The following is a 24,642-nucleotide window of genomic DNA, read 5'->3' as shown; positions in this document are numbered from 1 at the left end:
CCTTTCACAGTTCCTGCTTTGAGGGTTGGTTAAGCTCAGCTATATTCTCTTGATTCCCTGACTATTTAGTTGAGTGGGTTGTCAAGTGGACAGAATATTGCAACGTCTCCACTGCTGAGTTGCTTACCTACTTTATCTGCAGATTCAACAGGAATTACTGTAGTAGCGTTACCTACTTATTTGACCATAATTAGTGGTTTGGAAGGCAGCGACAGCCACCATTTACACTGCAGAGGACTCCACAATTTGTGGCATCTGACTTTGTTTTGTATTTATTGGAGAAATGTGTTGTGTAAACAGCTTTGAAATATATTTTCAGAATTTACTTCTTGTGTTTTTTTCATTGTAGGTGAGAGTTCGATTTGAACTGAAGTCTCCCGTGAAGACGATAGAGGACTTCATCCGTAGATTTACTCCCAGCCGTTTAACATCAGGATCGAATAGCAGCAGTTCATCCAGCATTGCAACTAGTAAATCAATGCACAGGGTTGGATCAAGTGTCTTGTCCTCTAGTTCCACTGAGGGCAGTTTTATGAGATTGGAAGGAAAACTCTCCAGTTCTCCACAGATGAGTTTCAATGGACTTGGCTGCCTGCAGGGCATTAGAGTTGCAGGAGATGGGAATGAAGATGAATTGCGCTATGAGGCAGAGTCTCCAGATGAAGCTGCTCTTGTATACGCTGCAAGAGCTTATAATTGTGCTCTGGTTGGTAGACTGTCAGACCAAGTAACAGTAGAGCTGCCACACTTGGGGAGATTAACCTTTGAACTCTTGCACACTCTGGGCTTTGATTCGACCAGAAAAAGAATGTCTGTTGTGGTCAGACATCCACTTACAGATGATATAGTTGTTTACACTAAAGGAGCAGATTCTGTTGTGCTGGATCTTCTTCAACCATGTTCAAAAGGTAAGACTTCTTGTTTACTTATTTTTCAGTAATTGCACTGTTTGCTTATGGTATAAAGGTTCAGTATTAAAATTATTTGCAATTGATGGAGACTTATCTTTGGCCGTTTGAGGAAAAAAGACAAAAATGTGAATTAATGACTTCCCTGGCCTTCATTCTATTTAGAATTTATATTATAGTAACATTTTTGAAATGCACTGTAGCTCAGATGATGACATTGCATTGTGTTTCTGAAGTCTTTGTACTGTATGTACTTTACAGTCTGCGTGTCTAATGTATGGCTCCAAACATTGTTTATTATATGAAATCAGGTTAACTTGGCTTAAAATTTTATTTTGGTTCATGATAGATTGAATGAAATAAAACATACATTTACAAATCCATCATCATGTTCATAAAGGCATAAATAAATTCCTGTGCATCCTTATGTGCCATACTGGTTCAGCAAGTCTGTGCCGGTCTCTGAAACATGACCAAACAATACTTTACAACCAAGCCAACATGAAGGAAGTAAAGAATATTGAGTGTTTCTTTAAATAATATGGACGTAAGTAACTATTTATAAATGGTTTATTCATATGCATCGATTAATAGGTTACATATACTGTAGATTATATTACCTAAATAGAGGATACAGAGTTAAACTACATAGGACAATAACGCTGCTAAAGAGAATAGGCTGTAGTGTTGTATTCAATCAGATGGGTCCAAACCTGTGTGAATCCATTATAATAGTATTTGTGCACTTCAAGTAAAAATGGGTCCCTGGTTTGCAGTAACAGAATCATTAAACCTTGCTTTTGCTCCTTTTATTGCACTTTGTGGCTAGAATTAACCTTGGAGATTTCCGGTTGGCATAATGTCTGAAATGGAGTTGTTTACCACTTGATACCTCACCTACTCTAAAAAGGTGTGCTTTCAGTATATGGATAAACAAAAATCCAATGTTTTAGATACTTCCTGGAACTGTACGAATTCTGAACGTGTGGCTTCTCAAACAGCACTGAGCATTCTTAGAATAAATGTGAGTGGATTCTAATGTATTATTATTATTTTTTTTCCAAAAAAAATTTATTGGGTAGTTACATGATTACAAACATACATATATTGAATTTACATCCCAATACAGTGTAACATTTTCTTTCTTTTCTGGAAGAAGGGCATGGCAAGGTGCCCAGAAGGTGAGGCTTCCCAGAGAGAGGGAAACTAAGACAAGTAAAAAAATGGGGGAGGGGAAGGGTAACAGAGCGCGGGGGTGGGGGGGGAGGGGACGTTTTCCCCAAATGGTCTGCCCCAATTTGCTGAGTATGAGTTTCGTATATCGTGAGTCCTCAACTGGGTGGAGGGGAGGAAGCGGTGATGGAGTTATCCTATAAAATCAGCCATGGTTCCCATACCTTATAAAATGGGTTAGTTTTTTGTTTTAGGTAGGCTGTGAGTTTTTCCATCTGCATCACCTTGTTAATTCTCTTTTTAATCATTCCCTTAGTAGGGGGGGTTACTGTAGATGGACGTTCACAGAGGTACACAATTTGAGACTTTTATAAGGTGAAATTATAATAAGGCTTTATTGTGCCTTTTCCTTTTCATCAGGAAATCATCCAAACACAGGGGGGGGAACAAAGCTTCTATTCACTTGGTAGTATTTCTAGTGAAATCCTATGCAATTAATTCACATCTCCGTTAGTTAAGCATTTCTCCCAGCCCCAAACACATAGCATGAAATAAGCAGATATAAGAAGTCTCTTAAGAATGAAAGTCTTATCTGTTAGCTGCTGTAGAGTAAGCTTCTCTGCCCTCCTGGAACCGCACCCGTGCGCGCACAGAAAATATCAGCATCCAGGTTTAGAAGTCTTATTTGGTATCTTGCAATCAGCTGTGCTGTGCAGAGCTCAAGACCGGTCAGCTCCAGAGATCTGTGTTCTCTTGGTCAGTCTCTCCTGGGAGACTCAAGAACACTGCTCTGTCTCCAAAGTTCAGCCCACAAGTGAGCTAAGGAGTCACTTCCTGTCTCAACAGAAAGGCTTTTGTAAGTAATCTAAATCAGGCAGGTGGTGTTTATTAATTGACTACCAGCAGTTAACCACCACACTGCTAGATTAAAGGCACATTACTTGAACAGGGATTACTCCCCTGTTACATACCTCCCCTGTTTGTGGGAAGCTCAGGCTTGCCACGGCCAAAGCCCATCCTTCCACTCATTCTAGATATCTCTGTGACTTGAATGAGAGTGGATGGAGGAAGAGAACCCTCAGTTCTGTTTGGATTGGAGCCCTTTCTCCAGTTTATTCGTGTCTCCTCCTGAAGGTGTTTGAGATCAGCACCCCTCAGTCGCTCGAGGAGGACTTTTTCCAAGTATAGTCTTCCAGTATCCTACCCATGTCCAAAAGTTCCATGTATTGTTTCAAATCATCAGTGGGATTAGATTTCAAAGAATGATAAAGAGTTAAATCATTTAGTTGTCTGTATGCCTCTTTTTTGTATTGATCTGATGATAGGACCACAAGGGCCCCTCCTTTATCCGCCTTCTTAAATATTAATCTCTCATCCCGTTTAAGAACTTCCAGCTGTTTTATCTCTGAAATGGTAAGGTTGTTATTCATAACGTTTGAAAAAGCAAAACCCTTATTTAATAGACGAATGTCACGTTCTACCAGTTTCTCAAAGGCCGTAATATACGGACCCCTTTGAGAACTGGGACAGAAAATTGATTTTTTCCTTAAACCTGAATCATGGTCACCAAAGAATGTTTGCATATATGTATTAGGTTGTTCACCCTGTTGCCCCAGGATCTCTTCCATATCAGATACGAGACAATAATCCCTAAAATCAAACATAACAATATTATCGTTGGACGCATACTCAGTCCTTGGAACATCCATATTAACATTAGATGATGTCCGTGTAGCCTGTAAAGCAAAAAAAAATTTTAAGTGATAATTTCCGAGTAAACTTCTGCAAATCAATGACTGTCTGAAATAGTTTAAAGTTTCCAGTTGGTGCAAAACCTATGCCACGATTAAGTAGGGATAACTGATCAATAGTCAATTCAATCCCTGAGAGATTGATCACATTATCTGTAGATTTATTCAAGTATATTTCTTCCTTTTCGTTCTGCCTCTTATTTCCCCGTTTCCTCTTTGATCTTCGTGTTCTTTTAAGTTTTTTGAACCATTATTGGATGCTGATTTTGAGTCAGATTTAAGAGGTCTGGAGAACATCAAGGCAGTAGACGTTGATGGTTTAGGGTCTAATCTATGGGTATCTGTATACTCCCTCCCATAGTCATCTGATCTATCAAAGGAAACTGAGAGTGATCTAGTTTCATACTCTGATTGGTCAGAATCAAAACTAGATGTGTCTACCCTTTTGTTTTTAAGCACATTATTGTTTATATGGTAGTATTTTGTGATATATATATATTTTATAATGATGTTGGTGATATGGTTATGCATTAATTTTTCTACATTTAAGCTTTATATATCTTCCGGATATCTCATGTGAGATTTTATATAACTTAGCAATGATACTTTATACCACGTATGTTTCTATATTAATGTGATGTTTTGTAACGTACTATTTTATATTAATATTATATGTATGTTGCTGGTTCTGCTACATTGCCACTGGTACCTGTTGTTTATATTGCGTTTCTATGTAACTAGACGGCAGTATCTAATTTTGTTTTTAATACATTTTTGTGTCTTTTAGTGTCATGTTTCACTGCAATAGATTGTCCATAGTGATGCCTTGAAAGTGAGTACTATTAGTGGTTGTATAAGGGGTGGTTCCTTTTGACAATTAATTGGCCAATTATTCATCTGGTGAGTTAATGTTCATCTAATTTAATTCACCCAATAGCTATCTATGGCTCACTATATATGCATCACTAGGGGCAGTGCCAGATACTCTTTGACAAAGTCCCTACCTGCGGACGAAACGCGTCAGAGTTTGTCTCTGTAGCAGACTTTTTTCAGTGTATATGCACTCATTAAACAACCTTTTATTCATCTGCGTGTGGATCTCCTATTTCATACCCTGACGGCAGCAGTGAACCGCCTGATTACCCCATTTCTGTCTATTTTGCCTGGGCTGGAGCACGCTTTGCTACACTTCCGGATCAGAGGAGCCCTACGTCAGCGTTTGAGTGGAGACCCGGCGTGTCAAGATCGTGAGTAACAACTCATCTTCATTCTTCCCCCCCCCCCCTCTGTGTGGGGATTTTGGCCGTGTGTGACACCGGGTTTGTGAGGGCAGTGGCGGAGGATTGCGGCATACTTAGCCGTTTATGGTTCCCTCACAGGGGACACGGCAGGACCGCGGCTTCATTTCCTCCCTACCACGGTATAGCCCCATCCCGTGGGATAGTCACGAACACACGGTGCAAGTGGGGTTTCATATTACCTAAAGGATTCTATCAGTGGGACACTGGACGGGAGTGTGTTCATGAATTAATTTATCCATTGATTCTTCTGGACTTACTGTAGTACGTACATGTGTGCAATTGGTAGCATCAGTTACTCCTTGGAGCGATTCTGGGACATTTTGTATCTTATTGTAGGCAGACTGTATAGCAGCAGTTGCAGAGCGTTTAAAAACAGCCCTTTGAGTTTTCCGCTCTTGAAGCTGTCTCTCTGCCCTTTTCCCACTCAATGGGGTTGCTAGTTCAGCCTCTTTGAGATTAAGTTGCAATTCCACACCCACTTCCAGAGAATGTCCCATCTTTTCAGCTTCATCAGCTAAGGATTCTTCTGGTTTTAATTCAGCATGTGTACCTTCTTTTGTTGCCTGCTGGGTGGCTGAAGGTTTTGCTAGTGCTTGTTTAGGTGGTTCAAATTTTGCAACCTTGTCTTTCAGATGAGCGGTATTCCCAGCTCTCACTGTACCCTTGTCTTCATGGGTTTTTGAGGCTGTGGGATACTGACGCTTAGTCAGGGTCAATACTTGTCCTTGTAGGACTGTAATCTCATCCGCGAGAGATCCCTGTTTTTTGAGTGCGTCTTGCAAGTCTCTTCTCAGGGAATTTATCTGCATGCTTTGCTTTCTCTGAGCTTGCCTCCACATTTTTATTGCATTGTGAAGCACTATGAACTTCTTTGCTTGGGCCACAGTTATTGTTTCAGTTTCTGGACCTTCTTGTGCACCCTTTTGTGCCGCGTCACCTGGGTTCTAAGCTTGGCTTTTAGCGTTGCTTTGGTGATGCTCAGGGTAGCCTTCAGTTTCTCATGCTGCTTTGCGGGGACATACTGGGTCATCAGACGTTCCTGCAGCACTTGAATTTCTTTAACAGCCTGCAGATTGTCATCCTGCAGAGTTCACTGCTTCTCCTCTGCCTTTTTGAGGTGCGTACGCAGACCTTGCAGTTGGTTCTGCAGTTGGTGCTCTGCTTCAAACTTCTCACCTTCCAAAAGTCTATTTATTTCTTTAAGCTCGTGCAGCTTTTCATTTTTTTCCTTGACGTCGTTTGTCAAATTAAAATTTTCTTCTTTGAGTTTTACGTTTTTTCTTTGTAATCTTAAATGTTCTCCTTTTTCAGTCTCTGTATTATTCAGGGCCTTTTTGCAGTCCTCCTTCCATTTACGCACATCTGCTTTGAGACTGATAGTCTCCTGGCGTGAGACATCCTTCTCTAGGTTGTGGGTCTGAAGCTCCTTCTGGGAGACTTGGAGATTTGTATTAAGATTGGCAATAGTTTCTTTAGCAATGTCCAGCTCCTCAGTGAGACTGTGTAGTTCCTTTCTGGAGACTTCCAGGTCTGTGCGGCAGCTGTTGGTCTCATGATGTGAGGCATCCAGTGCTCTGCGGAGTGTCTGAACCTCTTTCTGAGATACGTCCACCTCTATCCGGACACTGTTGACCTCCTGTTGTGAGGCATTCAGCTCTATGCGAAGAGTGTGAACCTCTTGCTGGAAGACTGTCATCTGCTTCAGTGCCTCCTCATACTTCCGCTTTAGCGTAGCCACCATTTTATCAGATTGGCTCTTCTTTTCATTCATGGCGGAAATAGTAGCATTTGCAGTATCTAGCTCAGTCTTGAGATCGTCCAATTCTGTCCTGGCTGCAGAGTACATGGCGAGCACATATTCCTGTAGCTTCACGTTATTTTTCTGTAGCTCTGTGTAACCATCTTCCTTTTGTTTCAATTGTTCACGGAGCATGTCACAGTCACGCCTGGCATTTTTCAGGGCATCTTCAGGGTTGGTCACGGGATCGTCACTCACTGGTTCCGTCTCCACGTCCCTGGGATGGTTGGTTGAGGGTTCCTCACTGTTGGCACTGGACAGACACTTCTTTGGGGTACACGACTTCTGCCTTGGGCCCTCTGGATATTCGGTTACCCGCGGGACGAATTCTCCATTTTCTCTAGGCTGGAGGGCAACTCGGTCCCCCTTTTCCTCCACAGGATCTGCGGACGTGTCTGTTCCTTCCACGGTAAGTGAAGAACCGCTTTTCTTTTTCCGCTTTTTTGTTTTGGATGACACCGTCCCTTCAGGGATATTGGGGTCTCCATCTTCATTTGAAATTTTAGCAGCGTCACTGGATCCACCCGGCTTTTCTTGCAACTGTAATAGCTGACGGAAATATTCGGTGATCCACTGCTCCCGCTCTGTCTCCTGCTGATCATATTCGTAATCAAAGGGAGCGGTCTTTTCTGTTCGTGCCGAGTTCAGGCACCCCCACCATTCTTGGGGTGTTTTGTGGGTGTGACTCGGTTCGGGTTCCCCGTAAGAGATGTCTTCCTCCTTATTGGACTGGAAGGGCCACTCTTCCGTGGGGTAGGGTTCATTACAGGAACGCTGCATCTTGTCCTCCATTTTTAGGCTATCAGGTGTCATTTTCTTCCTGACCTCAGGAGGCGCTATTGCAGCTGTTGCCACTGTATTTGCTAGAACCCCCAATTGTGGTAGTCCTACAGATGGGCATATTTTGCTTGTAGAGGTCGTAGCTCTCACAGGCATCTCTGTAGACTTTTCTTTCTTGGATAATTTTTTTTTTTCAATATCAGCAGTACTGTGCATGCATTTTTTCTTATCAGGTATACAAGATGTGCAGTTGCTAGGGAAAAAGTCTATGTGCTTTACACCATTTACTTGCTAGGAGTAATCTCTCCGCTTCAGCAACAGAATTTGGTTTTCTGCCTGAGTTCAGTAATTTTCAGTCTCATCTTTGGGTATTATGGCATTCACACTTCACACTTTGGGTGTCTGTTTTTGCTCCCAAGATATATATAGGTAGACTTTTTTACTTGCAGAAAAAAAAACATTCTTTGCAGTGGACTATTTCTTTCATTCCCGGCTGGGTGACTCAACACTCAGCATTTGTTTGCTAAAAATTCCCCTGCTTCAGCACAGTCTTGTATCAATTTTCACACTTTTCTGCATATACTCCATTCACAGCTGGTAGCCCTATGCGGTGTGGCAACCTTTATTTGCAAAATCAGTACCACTCGTGGGTCACCATCTGTACTCACTGCTTCAGCGAAACTTTTGCAAAAAACAAACACCTATCCCTTTTAAGGGCTGACTCACTCCTTGAACCCTGACTATGACTGGAAGGCAAAACCCCTATTTCAATGACCATATTACACTTTGTGATAGGCAAATAAGGATTAGCTATTTCAGCAGTCTCTCTCCTCTTGGGATTGGGGCAAAGAGTCCATCTGTGGTTTTGTAAGTTTCAATGCAGTGTAAGTTTCAGTGGTGTGTCCCTTTAACTCTGATCTCTGCTGCATGAGGTTTTTTTTTTTTTTTCTAAGTTGCTCAGACTGTTTGTAGACAAAAACCATAACAAAAAAAATTTCACATAAAAATCTCCGGTCCTTTTTAACTACAAAGACACCTCTCATCTCACTTCGGACACCCTATGTAGACAGACGTTCACAGAGGTACACAATTGGAGACTTTTATAAGGTGAAATTATAATAAGGCTTTATTGTGCCTTTTCCTTTTCACCAGGAAATCATCCAAACACAGGGGGGGGGGGGAACAAAGCTTCTATTCACTTGGGAGTATTTCTAGTGAAATCCTATGCAATTAATTCACATCTCCATTAGTTAAGCATTTCTCCCAGCCCCAAACACATAGCATGAAATAAGCAGATATAAGAAGTCTCTTAAGAATGAAAGTCTTATCTGTTAGCTCCTGTAGAGTAAGCTTCTCTGCTCTCCTGGAACCGCACCAGTGCGTGCACAGAAAATATCAGCATCCAGGTTTAGAAGTCTTTTTTGGTGTCTTGCAATCAGCTATGCTGTGCAAAGCTCAAGACCGGTCAGCTCCAGAGATCTGTGTTCCGTTGGTCAGTCTCTCCTGGGAGACTCAAGAACACTGCTCTGTCTCCAAAGTTCAGCCCACAAGTGAGCTAAGGAGTCACTTCCTGTCTCAACAGAAAGGCTTTTGCAAGCAATCTAAATCAGGCAGGTGGTGTTTATTAATGGACTACCAGCAGTTAACCACCACACTGATAGATTAAAGGCACATTACTTGAACAGGGATTACTCCCCTGTTACAGTTACCTTCTTCCAAGAGGCCGCAACTTCGCATCTCGCCGCAGTGAGAATAAAGGAGATTAATTTCCTTACTGGTCGGCCAATTTCCTCAGTCGGTCTCCCAAGCAGGTAGGTCAGTGGATCAATAGGTAGCTCAAGGGTCGTGACCTCTTATATTAAATTTTGGACCATAGTCCAGTATTTCTTAATTTCTGGACATAACCACCAGATGTGTGCCATGTCCCCCCTTTGACCACAGCCTCTCCAGCAAAGATCTGTTGCCAGAGGGTAGATTTGTCGCAGTCTCACTGGAGTTAAATACCAATCGAAGAGTATCTTATAGATGTTCTCCTTTGTGGTAGTACATATGGACGTCGCAGAGGCTGCTTCCCATATTTCTTTCCAGTCTTCCTCCTCAATGGGTACGTTCAGGTCAGCGGCCCATTTAAGCATGTAATCATGCTCTACTGGGCCTTCCCCTGTTTCTAGCATCGAATAGATTTCTGATATGAATGAGTCCCTTTTGGTCCCCATCGGGTTTACATAGTCTCTCAAATTTAGTGAGCGAGGGGAGCTCTGGGTTTGGGGATATTTTTTGAATAAAGTGTCTGATTTGGAGGTACAGGTAAACCCCGTTATAGCGCGACCCGTTATAACGCGAATCGGTTATAACGCGGTTTTCACGTGGCTCCCGTTTTTTTTTTTTTAAATGTTTTTTTTTGCATACTGCACACACTGCACACACTCTCACTGCACACACTGCTCACAGCACACACTGCTCACTGCACACACTGCTCACTGCACACACTGCTCACTGCACACACTGCTCACTGCACACACTGCTCACTGCACACACTGCTCACTGCACACACTGCTCACTGCACACACTGCTCACTGCACACTGCACACACTCTCACTACACACACTGCTCGCTGCACACACTGCTCGCTGCACACACTGCTCACAGCACACACTCTCACTGCACACACTGCTCACTACACACACTCTCACTGCACACACTCCCTGCACACACTGCTCACTGCACACACTGCACAGTGCACACTGCACACTCTCTCACTGCACACTCTCTCACTGCACACACTCTCACTGCACACACTCTCACTGCACACACTGCACACACTCCCTGCACACACTGCTCACTGCACACACTCTCACTGCACACACTGCACACACTCCCTGCACACACTGCTCACTGCACTCACTGCACACACTCACACACACATCCATATACACACACACACACACACACACACACATACACCCCCATATACACACACACACACACACATACACACACATACACACACACACACCCATATACACACACACACACACACACCCATACAGACACACACACACACCCATATACACACACACCCACACCCATACACACACACACACACACACACACACATACACACCCATATACACACACACACACACACACACACACACACCCATACCCATATACACACACAGTTTCTCTCCCATATATACATACACACACACTCTCTCACTCTACACAGACAGGGGGGGCGGGGGGCGGAACAGAGGAAAGGCCAGCACCACCACCCGCTCCCCCCCCCCTCCTCCCGCACAGGCAGCGGGAGCACCGGGGACAGCGGTGGGGAGAAGAAACCCCCCGCTACCACCTCCATGCAGGCAGCGGGAGCACCGGGCACGTGGGGGGGATCAGAGGTAAGCGGGCACCCGAGGGACATCCCCGCTCCCATCTCCTGCCCCGAGGGCTGTCACGCGGTGACAGGGGGAAGCGGGGACCGGAGGGACATCCCCGCTCCCATCTCCTGCCCTGCGGGCTGTCACGTGGTGACAGGGGGAAGCGGGAACCGGAGGGACATCCCCGCTCCCATCTCCTGCCCTGCGTGCTGTCACGCTGTGACAGGGGGAAGCAGGGAACGGAGGGACATCCCCGCTCCCATCTCCTGCCCCGCGGGGTGAAGGGTGCTGCGGGGGGAGGGTGATGATGCACCGATGTGGCGGCCATTTTGTTATTGCGCGACCCAATTACTAACGCGGTGGTCTCGGGGTGGATCCCGAGGACCGCATTATAACGGGGTTTACCTGTATTTAAACACGTCCAAATCCGGCATCCCATACTTAGCCCGCAGATCCCGAAAACTCAGGAGCCTTCCCAGGAATAGTACGTCAGCCACTGTCTTAATCCCTTTCACCTTTAGTTGATTAAATAGCCTTGATCTACATCCAGGGGGGAATGTGGGGTTGCCGAATATTAGCGTAAGCTGCGTGCCAGGGGAAGAAAGCTTATATTTGAGCTTGGTTTTTAGCCAGATCCCCCAGGTATGTTTTGTCGTCCCTAATTTAAATTTTTGTGGGGGCATATCTCCTCTATTCATGCTCCACAGGCACGCCGGCAGAGAAGGCACTTCGGCATAATGTGTCTCTATTTTGAGCCAGCATCGTTGGGTTGGGTCAAAATTCCAAAGTGCGGCTTGTTTTAGTTGGGCTGCCTGGTAATACTTGTGGATGTCCGGGACTCCCATGCCCCCCCTCCCTCGTGGTGACAATAGCACTGATCTTGCTACTCTGGGTCTTTTTCCCTTGCCAAATGAAGTGGAACATCCTGTTTTGGATGTTTTTAATTTCTGAGCCAGGGACATGGACCGGGAGAGTTTGGAAGAAATATAGCAATCTGGGGAGTATATTCATTTTTATGGATATCATTCTTCCGATCCACGATATCTGATAGCCTTCCCATTTGCTCAAATCCTTTTTGATTTTGTCAAAGAGAGCTGGGTAGTTATACTGATACAGTGATTGGTAGTCCCTTGATACATTTACTCCCAGGTATACGCTCCATTTATACGCAAAGTTTATTTTAAGTAATTTCACTTCTGGCTCTGTGAGGCTTAGATTGAGGGCCTCTGATTTTTCACTATTAATTTTGTATCCAGAAATATTGCCAAAGTCTTCCAGTTCTCTTTGGAGATTGGGGAGGGAAGTTTGGGGTTGGTTTAGAGTCAGAATAATATCATCGGCGAAAAGGGAGATTTTATAATTTGTATTTCCAATTGCTACGCCTTTGATATTTATATTATTTCGTATTTTAGCCGCCAGTGGTTCTATGGTGAGAGCAAAGAGGAGGGGGAACAAGGGGTACCCCTGTCTTGTATCGTTTTTATTTGGAATCTCTCTGAGTTTCCGCCCGGGAGCCTAACTATTGCAGATGGATTTTGGTACAGTGCCTGGACTCCCTCTAGAAATGCATCTTTGAAGCTGAATTTTTCTAATGTTTTAGTTAGAAATAGCCAGTCAATTCTGTCGAATGCCTTCTCTGCGTCCAAGCTCAGGAGCATTGCCTTGGAGTTTGTGAGGTGAACATGTTCGATTATATTAAAAAAAATTCCGGGTGTTGTCTGAGGCTTGACGTCCCGAGACAAATCCCACTTGATCTATGTCTATTAATCTTGGCAAGATAGGGTTCAACTATTCGCCAAGATCTTACTGTATAATTTGAGATCGTTATTTAGGAGTAATATAGGCCTGTAACTCCCGCATTGCGCAGGGTCCTTCCCTTCTTTATGAATAATGGCGAGGTTTGCCAGGGACATTGATGAGGGGATGGGGTTCCCTTCCATAAATGAATTGAACAGATTTAGTAGATGGTTGGTCAGTATTGGGAGAAACCTTTTGTAGTATGCATTGGAAAAGCCATCAGGGCCTGGTGTTTTGTATATCTTAGAAGACTTTACCGCGGATACCAACTCCTCTTTTGTAATTTTGGCGTTGAGGAAGGAGTTTTCCTCCTCTGTCAGTGTGGGGAGTTCGCAGTCGCCGAGATAGTGCGAAGTTGCCTCTAATCTCGTTAACTCCGAGGTCCCCCCCTGAGTCTTCAAATTATAGAGTTTGGTGTAGAACTTAGTGAATTACTCCCCTATTTTCTTCTCGTTATATAACATCTCACCAGACCCACCCCTGATCGACGTTATCTGAGAACTTTTTTGAATGCCTCTTAATTTGGAAGATAGGAGTCTATCAGCCTTATTGCCCTTATCATAATATCTTTGGTTGGTCCATTGAAGGGCTTTTTCAACCTTTTCTAGTTGGATGCCTTTTCATTCGTTTCTAGTGGCGGACAGCAGTTTGTAGAGCCTTTTGGATGGGTTAATGTATTATTTTTTTAAAGAATAATAGTAAATAGAGGGCCTCACTCTATCATAGGCTAGAGTCATTTAAGGTTAAGGCAACCAGAGACTAGACTGAGAGTATCTAGTGATAATGGCGCAGTTTGTAAATTGGCTCTTTTTGGTTCAAGGCCTATTGCTATTTCCTTGTGACTTGTAATAAGTCCTGTTACTTCCTTGTGCTTGGATCGTAACGTAATCTGTGGTAGAGCTGTTTAGTGATGCCAAAGGCCCCGGACATGTTTGCTGCGTGCTTGCGGAAGCGTGCTGACGCGCGCTCCCGCTCAGCACTGAGCCCCTACAGCCGCAATTAGAGCGGCTTTAGTAGGGGCTCACCTGCGCTTCCGCGCACTTGCGGAAGCGCAGGTCTTGGGGGAATTTAAAATTCCCCCGCTTGCCGGCGAGACAGGCTGGTCACGTGAGCGGTTCGCCCAATGAGGGCGAACCAGCTCCGTGACGTCACTGGCCCGCCCCCGGCCAGTGACGCGCCCGCCCCCGGACCGCCCACGGAGCGCCCCCTGACGGCTGCTGAGAGCGCTTGCGGTAAGCAACCGCAAGGCCAGGGAAATCACCCGCTTTCCCTGAGCCTCAGCGCGCCTCAGCACGCCAGCGGTAAGCGTGTCCGGGGCCAAAGACTTCATGTAAATTGCCATATCACTGTAGTTATAATGACTCGAAGCCTCCTTCAGTGGAAGTAAATATGGGCAACAATGGGAAGACGAGCTTTGCCTTCACCTTCCTTACTTTACCTGCCCAATTAAAAAGAAAATGAACATTTGTGAAATTTGGATTTCCACACTTTGTTTGGGAATTGAAACTTGTTTTTAATGTGGGGGAGGCTTATCCAATACAAACAAAGGAGCGAGTGTGGGTTGAACTGTGAGGATTTTGCAAAGGAGCCAGAAAGGGCACACAGGCCTTTGACAAGGTGAGTATTGCAAGAGTACAATATATTGTACTGTATGATCCCTTATTCTTTTCTTTTTGAGTTGATGCTTACCTCTTTACCATCAAGTCTCCAAGGAATGTAATTGTCTCCATGGAAGTGACTAATACAAACCAACTAGCATATTCTGGCTCTAGAAAATTGCTTACACTCCATGATGGTATATGCATGTCTTTCCATTTTGTCTTATCACCTTATCAGACATCTATTGATGCTGCACACACCTTTCTATTGTAGTCTAAAGTGACACAATTGTAAAAGGAATGAGCCATTATCAATGTCCTCAACTATCAATAACTCATGGACAGCCAGGACAAAAATAAAACCATGGCAACATTTCCAAAGCCAACTTAAGCAAGAGGGGACAAAGGAAGTAATAATGAAACAAGTGAAACAAAAAATCTTAAACATTTTGTATTTTTCATTATTTTTTCTTTAAATCTCTTAACACTAAACAAGGAAGCCCCAAAGCACATCCAATGTGACAAATTATCTATGAATCTAAATAACCAAAATGTATGAGAAGAAACAATGTGTAAATGCACTAGATAATTTGTGATATTGGATGTGCATTGAGGCTTCTTTGGTTACTGTTGTATATTTGAGGTCACTTTCCCAGTCGCACTCCAGTTGGCACAATTAAGTATTTAAATATATTATACGGTAGATTGTGTATTTCTCATTTTTAAAATCGGCATGTCTGATTGGGCCCTATCATGTTTCAGCTGTGGGGGATTAGCGTAGAATGTACAAAGAGCTACTGTATGTGTTTATATGAGAAGTGCAGAGAGGGGCTGGGATGCGAGAAAAAACAGGTCTGGGTGTGTACAACAGAAAAATCCTTTCATCTCCCTTGTTTCCAGGGTGCAAAGTACTGCTTGAACACCCTTTGATAATGGTTGAACTGTGCATGCATTTACCTGTAATTGAATTAAAGCATTGTGTTGTACACCACATTGACAAGCATGCAAATTAGTATTTTGACAGCAACCGTGTGTGGCACTCTTCAGGTATCTAGTTGAAAAAGTATCACAAATAAGTACACATATCTAAAGCGTTAAAGCTTTAGAGAAACTTGCTTCCTAAGTAAAAATATTAAAGTCTGGCCACATCCAAGACCTGAAAAGCAAAATGGGAGAAAACAACCTGCACACTGATTTATGCCAAATATTATACATTCAGAAACGCACCGACATTAAAAAAAAATAGCATGCAAAATCAAAAATCTCATAACCTATACAAGTAAAAGCAAAAATATTATATCCTATCCAAGCAAAAATCTCATAACATATACATGCAAAAATATTATATGCTATGCAAGCAAAAATCTCATAACCTATACAAGCAAAAACAAAAATCTCATAACATATACAAGCAAAAATCTCATAACCTATACAAGCAAAAATCTCATAACCTATACAAGCAAAAATCTCATAACCTATACAAGCAAAAATCTCATAACCTATACAAGCAAAAATCTCATCATATATACAAGCAAAAATCTCATCATATATACAAGCAAAAGCTAAAATCTCATAACATATACAAGCAAAAGCTAAAATCTCATAACATATACAAGCAAAGGCTGAAATCTCATAACATAAATAAGGAAGAGCAAAAAAATCTTCTTGAAAAAGAGTTTCAAATGAAACGTTGAGGATTCATACCAGGTATTTTGTCCTTTTTTTTAATTTTTTTATTTATTTTTTTGCTTTTCGCTTTTGGAGTGCACAACCATCTATTCTACAGTATTATGTTGTGTTACAGATCCAGAACCTGGCCACATGTTGCTTATCAAGTCCTACCTTTGACTTTTAGGGGGTAATTCAATGTTTCGAAGTGGTCAACCGCAGAAAACTCCCATTCAAGTTAACCAAAGTAAAGATATGATTTTTTTAATCCCAAAACTATACTCCATATTCAAGGTGTGGTCTTACTAGTGTTTTATAGAGGGCATAATTATATTTACTTCCCTTCCATCCATTCCCTGTTTAATGCAAGATACGGTCTTGTTTGCCTTTGCAGCTACCGCATGACATTGGGCACTATTACTAAACCTGCTGTCTACAAGCACTCCTAAATCCTTCTCAATTAAAGATTCACCTATTTCTTCCCCATTTAATTTGTACATCGCCTTTTTATTCTTGTTCATTCATATTAGCTTCATACGAGCAGTCATATTTGACAAATACCAGGTGTGGCCAATTCCAGTTCAAGGACCATAAACAGGTCAGGTTTTAAGGATATCCCTGCTTCAGAACAGGTGGCTCAATCAGTGGCTCAGTTGTGGACTGTGCTGAAGCAGGGATATCCTTAAAATCAGACCTGTTCGTGGCCCCTGAGGACTGGAGTTGGCCACTCTTGGTGAAGACAATTACCAACTAAATGGTAATTTGCTGTTCAAAAAGTGCATTCTCCTTTGAAGTTCTTTCGGTTTTATTTTTGTTCCTGCTATACAACGAGGCTTTAACTCTTCTGGTCTCCTTTTATTGCGTACTGCATACTGCTTATACCGTGATGTGTCTGCAGGCTTATAACGTTTTGGCCAAGGGGTTTAACTAATGACCCTTACTCATGAGAATACAAACATTGAAGTATATAACTACAGTATGTATATTGTCACATTGCATACAGCAATGGGTATTTTTGTCTTTTGTTGTATATATTTGGCCACGTTCAGCTTATTTGTTAAATAAATCATGACACAGTGTAATATGTCATGTGCTGTTGTTCACCTGAGGTTGTATTTACCGAATTTTAAGGCCTGCTAAGGAACAGATGATTGTTATTATGTCCTGATATGTAAAACCATAGAATCCAAAGAGGGTGTACTTTCTTTTTCACACAACTATATATATTACAATTTCCTGTAGTTCAGTTTATGCTAAAATAACAGTACTTATTTAGCAGCTTGCTTTTTGTTGGCGGTTTATTTACATATGAGTTTAGGAGGGTGCAATACGAATAACTTTTATTTGTTTCAACTTTATGTGGAAGTGTAATGTGCTATTATGTTTGTGAAAAAAATTCTCCACTTAGCAGATTTAGTAATATGTTTATCTTTACTTAGACGACTCTAGAGGAAAGTACCAAAGAAAAATCCAAGCCAAAACTCAGAATTTCTTGAACTGCTATGCGGTTGATGGATTGCGGACTTTGTGTATTGCAAAACGAGTAAGTACCTATAAGTGAAAGTGAATTTTGTAAGACATCAGAATTTAGTCTGGACTTTCAAAATTGCTATGTTCTACTGAAATTCACACCTTGTCACTGATGTGGGCACCTATACAGCATTACTTTTTCAGTAAGCCTTATTTTAAATTATTCTGTAAGAACGCTGTGGTCTGAAAATGCCATTTGATTGCCAAATCATAGAATGTATGTCTTTTATGAAGTTTGGGCTTTTGGCATACTAAGGAGCCAATTCACTAAACTTCGATAAGTGCATTAATGCTGGTTAAGTGCCCTTTTAAAGTGATATTGCATGTTTAGCTATTTGCAAAGCTTATATAACATGGCAATATCGCACTGAAATGGCTGGCTTCCCTCCCTTTAAGATGATGTCACATACTTAAAAAAAATGGAAGCTGTCACATGGTACACCAACCAATCGGATTGGGGGTGTACCATTTGACAGTCAAATGTAACGTCACATGCCTTATATATGGCCTGTCCCATCTCATTTGAGTTCAAGACGCCGTCCGAGCAACATCTCCTGGCCCCTTTGGATTGCAAAGAGAAAAGGAAAACTGAAGAACTCATCGGAGACGTTTCGTCAACCAACAGAGGACCATGGACTTCTTCGTATCAGGCTGTTGAGGAGCATTTTGTCATGGGTCAAGAGTTGGTGCCACAGTAGGATGATGAGGGTGAAGCCCGGCAAACTTAAGAAACACCTTGATTGGCTTTTATTTAATTTAGCATTTTGGTTTTAGCTTGCCCATTGCCTGGCTATGTGTTTATTGGTGCCCCTTTCAGAGTATAGATAAAAACATTGACAATCAATGCATTTTTTGGCAAATGTTTGTTTTTATTTCATTGTAATGTATTGTATTTGATGCCTGTTTTTTTTAGCTTGCCCATTCATTGTCATTGTGGCAATCTGGGCATTGTTTATCATAGTCTCAATCAATTGGTTTATTGTCCAATGCTTGTTTTTATTTAAATTTCATGTGTTTGATTTTGTGGTTCTTTTTTTAACTTGCCCATTTATTGCCATTGTGCAAATCCATGCCCATATTGTGGTCATGGTTTACCACTGTAGCAATCAATGGGTAGGGGGGGGTGGGGATGGGTGTAGTTCCACCGGGAGAGTCGTTAGGCCGTGTGGACGGACGTTCACAGAGGTACACAATTAGGAGGCTTTATAATGTGAAATTATAATAGGTTTTATTGTGCCTGTTCCTTTTCATCAGGAAATAATCCAAACACAGGGGGGGGGAACAAAGCTTCCATTCACTTGGGAGTATTTCTAGTGAAATCCTATGCAATTAGTTCACATCTCCCTTAGTCAAGCAGTTCTCGCAGCCCCAAAACATATAGCATGAAAATAAGCAGATATAAGCAGTCTCTTAAGAATAAAAGTCTTATCTGTTTCTTGGAGGGAAAATCTCACTTCCTGGTTCAGCTTCAGGTGCAGTAGTTTTCCCTGTGTCTTGAATTCAGCTCTGCTGTGCAGAGCTCAAGACCGCTCAGCTCCAGAGATCTGGGTTTCTTTTGGTCAGTCTCTCCTGGGACTCAAGAACCTCTGCTCTGTCTCTCCAAAGGTCAGCTCTCAGTCAGAGCTAGGGAGGAGTTACTTCCTGTCTCAAAAGCAGACTTTTTCTACTACCTGTAATCAGGCAGGTGGTGCTAGTTAATTTGCTACCAGCAGTTAACCACCACACTGCTGGATTAGAGGCACCTTTGTGAACAGGGATAAGTCCCCTGTTACAGGCTGCCTGGGTTAGTAGCTGGGGTGGGGGGGTTAACCCCTTTATTACCATAGCGATTACTAACCGCTAAGATATTTAAGGGTTTAGTGGCCAGTAGTTAGTTTTTTTTTATTTTAATGTTGCTGCCCACAGAAGACGCAGAGGATGTGGAGGAAGACGAGGACGGCCTTCATACTGGCAGTGGTAAGTACAACTTTCATTTACTTTATGCTGGCTGGGTACTGTTTTATTTTTATCGGGGAAATCCTGATAAAGCCAGATATGGATAATAGGAATTTTCCCATTATTGTACTGAATGTGTTGGGGGAAAGGGGGTAACCAAATGGAGAAAGTTCACTATACCCAGGAGCGGTCGTCCAACCAAAATCTCTCCAAGAACAAACCGGCAAATCATGCAGGAAGTCACAATAAACCCCAGAGTAACAGCCAAGAATCTACAGGCCACTCTCACCTTGGCTAATGTGAGTGTTCATGACTCAATTATCAGAAAAACACTGAACAAGAATGGTGTTCATGGATGGATAGCCAGGAGGAAACCACTGCTCTCTAAAAAGAACATTGCTGTCCGTCTGAAGTTCGCCAAAGAGCACATACAGTAGATGATCCACAAGACTTCTGGAACAATGTTCTCTGGACAGACGAGTCAAAGGTAGAACTTTTTGGCCTCAATGAGAAACGTTCTTTTTGGCGAAAACCAAACACTGCATTTGAACAGAAGAACCTCAATCTAACCCACAAACATGTGGTGGGAGTTTGATGGTTTGAGCTGTTTTGCTGCTTCAGGACATCATTGACACAACCATGAATTCTGTATTGTATCAAAAGATTTTTGAGGAGAATGTCAGGCCTTCCGTCCGTGAGCGGCAGCTGAACCAAAAGTTGGTCATGCAGCAAGGCAAGGATCCTCAACATACAAGCAGATCTACGTAAGAATGGCTGCAGAAGAAAAAAAAATCTGCTTTTTAGAATGGCCTAGTTAAAGTCCGGACATAAACACTATTGAAATATTGTGACGGGACCTGAAGCAAGCTTTCCATGCAAGGAAGCCCTCAAGTTGAAGCAGTTCTGTAAAGAAGAATGGGCCAAAATTCCTCAAAACCAATGTGAGAGACTGACCAGCAGTTACAGGAAATGCTTAGTTGCTCAAGGGGGTTCCACCAGGTACGGAATCTAATGGTTCACATACTTTTTCACACATGGATATTGAATGTTGAATCATTTGTGGATAAATAAATGTTGAAAAAGTAACATATTTTTGTGTCATTTGGTTGATCAGGTTATCTTTATTATTAGGACTTAGATTAAGATCTAATAACATTTTAGGTTTGAAATATGTGAAAATCCTAAGGGGTTCACAAACTTTTTCTTGCCACTGTAGCCCAGCTTTTCTGTTATTTTTTTAGTGCATGATCAATATGTTTATTTAGTCTTTAAATCAAGTTTTTCTGGCTTATTCAACATTCAAGCACACCCATCGTGTTTTCTTCTTCACTCGAGTATCAATAATTCAAAATACTTGTTCATTAACAAGATTAAGCAAAGTACATGGTGCTCAAAATCACAAGTTGCAGGAACTTGCATTCCTTTTATTGGGTGCAGCATCTGAAGCTTTTGAAATAGTGTGATATTATACACTGCATAATGTTGCTAAAAGAAGACATTATAATGCTTTTATATGCAAGAAGGTGTTCAGTACCTACACTATGTGCATTCTGGTTGTCCCGGGGGACCAGCACTTTTAACACCTAAACCACCGGGATCACTATCACCAGACAGGACACGATTATTGAATAAATTAAAGTTTATTCTGGCAAGCCAGCAACCACACAAAATACATAAACACAGTGAAACACTCACCAACTGGGGGTCTAGGGGGAAGATTCTAGCGTCAACTAGATGCAGGAGCCTGCTTCAGAAGGTTTATCCTGTCCGCTTCACGTCCCGTGCTTCATCGGTGCTTCTTCGCTGAGATCAGTGCTATTTCGCACAAAGCACTTTCAAATCTCCAGCCAGCCGCGTCTCCGATCAACTCCAAAACTTGTCTGGTTCCCTGCTCCAGACGCTCTCCTTCCATAGCCCTCGCTGGCTATAATTTCCATGGAGCCGGAGCCGCCGGCCAATCTCAGAGTGGATCGTGGCGGTGCAGCCAATCAGAGGACGAGGGCTCGTCCGGCTGCAGCAATGGGGGAAGGGGGCCGGCTTAGGTGCTCAGGACCACCCCTGGATGACGGAGCTGCTGGGCAGCAGGGAATTCAAACTTGCCAATGGGAATTGTTCCTATGGGGCTCAGACCCGGCAAACAGTTCCCTTGGCAAGTGTTGTAACTCCCGCTGGGTAGGCTCCTCAGTGTCTGCGGAGAACAAAGGCTCTACCCAATGGAGATCCTGTCCCCGGACCTGATGCTAAGCCCTTACCCCGCTCACCATTTGCCCAGCAATTAGCTGCTCCCAGGCTTTTGTCACGACCCGGCATTTCTCTGCAGACAGCCCAGTTAAGTGAATTACTGGGTCTGGATACAGAGAAATGCTTTGTAACGCCTGTATGCCCGCAGACCTGGCCAGTCCCCAGTACTGAGGTGGGTAAGGTTATAACACGCACCCACAGCAGTGAGGGCGTGCCCGGAGTGTGGTAGTGCGTTGCCGGGCCTGTAGAGAAAAGGTTAGCAGATACTTGCAATGTCCTTGGTATGAGAGTTTGGATAGTAATGTCCGTGTGCCAGAGTTCAGGGGTAATAGAGGTCAGCGTAATCAAGTCCATAAGCCAGTGTTTGAGGATAGGAGAAGGCAGCGTAAATGTATCCGAATGCAGGGTCCAAGGGCAGGAGAAAGCAGGGTAATCCAATTCAAAGCATAGTTCAAGCCAGGGAGATCCAGAGGTAAACAGGGACAGGAACCAGCACTGAAAGAGATAGGAGAGCCAAGCATAGAGACTGCACACACAGGGGTCACAAGAAGCTATGCAGAGCAATGAGCTAGAGGACAGACAGGGATTATAAAGGAGGGAGCACCAATGGGAGAGAGAGAGGAGGAGCAGAGGGTGGAGTGAGGGGTTGCAGAGATAGGTCAGAAGGAGAGGGAGGAGACAGGTAAATCAGACAGGGATATGGCTTGCACACTATGAGGGGCGGAACCAGGGCTCCGGGAAGACCTACAAGTGGAGCGTGTGCGCGCGCCTTCTCTAAGGGCTGGATGCGCGTGCACAGTGTGTGCCAGGGAGCATGAGGAGCGTCGCGCCGCGGGGGCGCTCGCCAAGGACGGCGACGGGGCAGGAGGAGCAGGTGAAGGAGGTAACGTGGCAGGAGAGGGAATCGAGGGGCGCCGTGAGCGATGAGCGCCGCGGGAGGAATCGGGAGTTTGGAGATAAGCGCGCACCTTGCGCGGGACGCACGTGACGGATGGGCGTGCGTCCGGACAGGGCGCAGAGGAACGGGTGCGGGAGGAGGAAGGGAGAGATGAACGAGGAGGCAGAGGAGGAAGGCCAAAGGCAGGGAGAACAGGGGTGACGGGGACACATTGAGAAGCAGGAATCCCCTGAACCGTCACATGCTTACAACATATAAATCACATTACTGGCTGCTTTACAAACTGTGAGGAACATGCTACATTCTAACATGTGGAATAAAAGTACACTTTTAATGTTAGTGTCCCCTTTCCCCAATTCTTACAGTTTTCCCCCTTCCAGACATCACACAGTATTTATAGCTCGTTTCTGGAAGGGGTTACACAAAACAATTCAGACACTGGCCAAAATGAGTCTCACAGAGATGGCCATTACACACGGTATTGGGGCAGCCAGCCGGGCTTTACCTTTATTATGTGAGGCTGGCTACCCCTACCGTCACACTGGTATGTACAATAAAGATTATAAGTAAATGTACAATCAATGTATCATGCACTAGAAATTTTGTGATGCACTGGATTCTGGAGCAGAGACTTGTTACATAATTATTTAGCAGGACACTTATGGAAATGTTGTGCACTGGAGAAGTGCACCAATGAGAATACAAACATTTGCACAATGTGTTATTTTTTTTTGTTTGTTTTACAACAATCCTGTAAAGCAACTGGGTTTATGGAATTGCTTCACTGCTTCTTGGTGGTGAATCGATCGTTCAGTGCCTAAGGCCGCAATTATAGTGGCCGCACGTGCACGACCGAGCTTGTGAGGCGCGCAAAACATTAACTAGGCTGTAGGTAATTGGGAGGAGTGGTGGAGGCGTGGTCGTTATGTCACCTGAGCGGTTCAGTGGCTGAACCGATCACTTGATGTGGCTGTTGGACTGCAAGAACAAATCCAACTGTATTTTCAAAAATCGTGCACTTGGTCGCATACAGTACGTGTGCCTTCAATGCTCTACATTCATTTGTTCCGGCGGCGCATGCCATCGCACACACGCGCACCGCCACTTTAATCACGGTCTAAGACAACAGAAGTGAGCTCTGCAACATTTTAGAGGAAGATGCTTCACTGTAAAGTTTCAGGATTCTGAGAAAACATTTTAGTATTTGAAAAGGCATTTCATTGTGGGTGTATCAGTTCTTGATTACAACCAAAGAGCAGAAATGCCATGGTGTATACAGAAACTCTTATACGTCTCTCTGTTGGGCTCAAATACTGTGAATGATATTATATATGACATTACCAGGTTAGCCATGTGCATCTGGAACTCTTATATGCCTTTTTACTAAGGTGGAGGGCATAGAACAAGATTTGGGATCAAACTACACACTTCATCAAGTGCAGCGAGGGAATGTTGATCAGCAATATTTATAACCCCCCCATCACTGCCGTAAAACAAGTTGTCACAGTGCAGGTGAATTATTAGCAGTTCAATCTCCGCTTATAACATTGCCTATGTGAATGTGTGACCCATTAGACTGATATCATTAGGACGGAATGCCAGACATGTTGAGGAATGCTTTATAACACAAGGTATAAATGCAGCCCTGCCAGCCCATACAAAAAGTATCACAAAAACACTAACAGTGCCAACCGATGGTGCCAAAGATTGTGTAATAAAGAACAAGCAACACTCGCCATCTGTTAAACATGAAATCATTATACCCAGGAAGAACAAAAATTCAAGCAACAGCACATTATACATATGCAAAATATATTGCTCAGTCCAAAGAAAATTACTACAAGAATGGAGGGCAAAAAACATAAAAAAAACAATATATTGACT

At 43.2% G+C, this 24,642-nt stretch overlaps 1 protein-coding gene across 2 annotated transcripts in view; it reads left to right on the top strand.

The window, feature by feature from the left end:
- Positions 1-24,642, top strand: part of ATP10A (ATPase phospholipid transporting 10A (putative)) — a 214,056-nt gene that overhangs the window by 139,856 nt on the left and 49,558 nt on the right. For both annotated transcript variants that reach the window (XM_075590558.1, XM_075590559.1), the window contains exons 10-11: positions 350-908; positions 17,594-17,697. In XM_075590558.1, coding sequence (XP_075446673.1) covers positions 350-908; positions 17,594-17,697 — 663 coding nt within the window. The remainder of the gene's footprint in view (positions 1-349; positions 909-17,593; positions 17,698-24,642) is intronic.

Source organism: Ascaphus truei, chromosome 3 (assembly GCF_040206685.1).
Source record: "Ascaphus truei isolate aAscTru1 chromosome 3, aAscTru1.hap1, whole genome shotgun sequence".
Lineage (NCBI taxonomy): Eukaryota > Metazoa > Chordata > Amphibia > Anura > Ascaphidae > Ascaphus > Ascaphus truei.
This window is presented reverse-complemented; position numbering and strand designations above follow the sequence as displayed.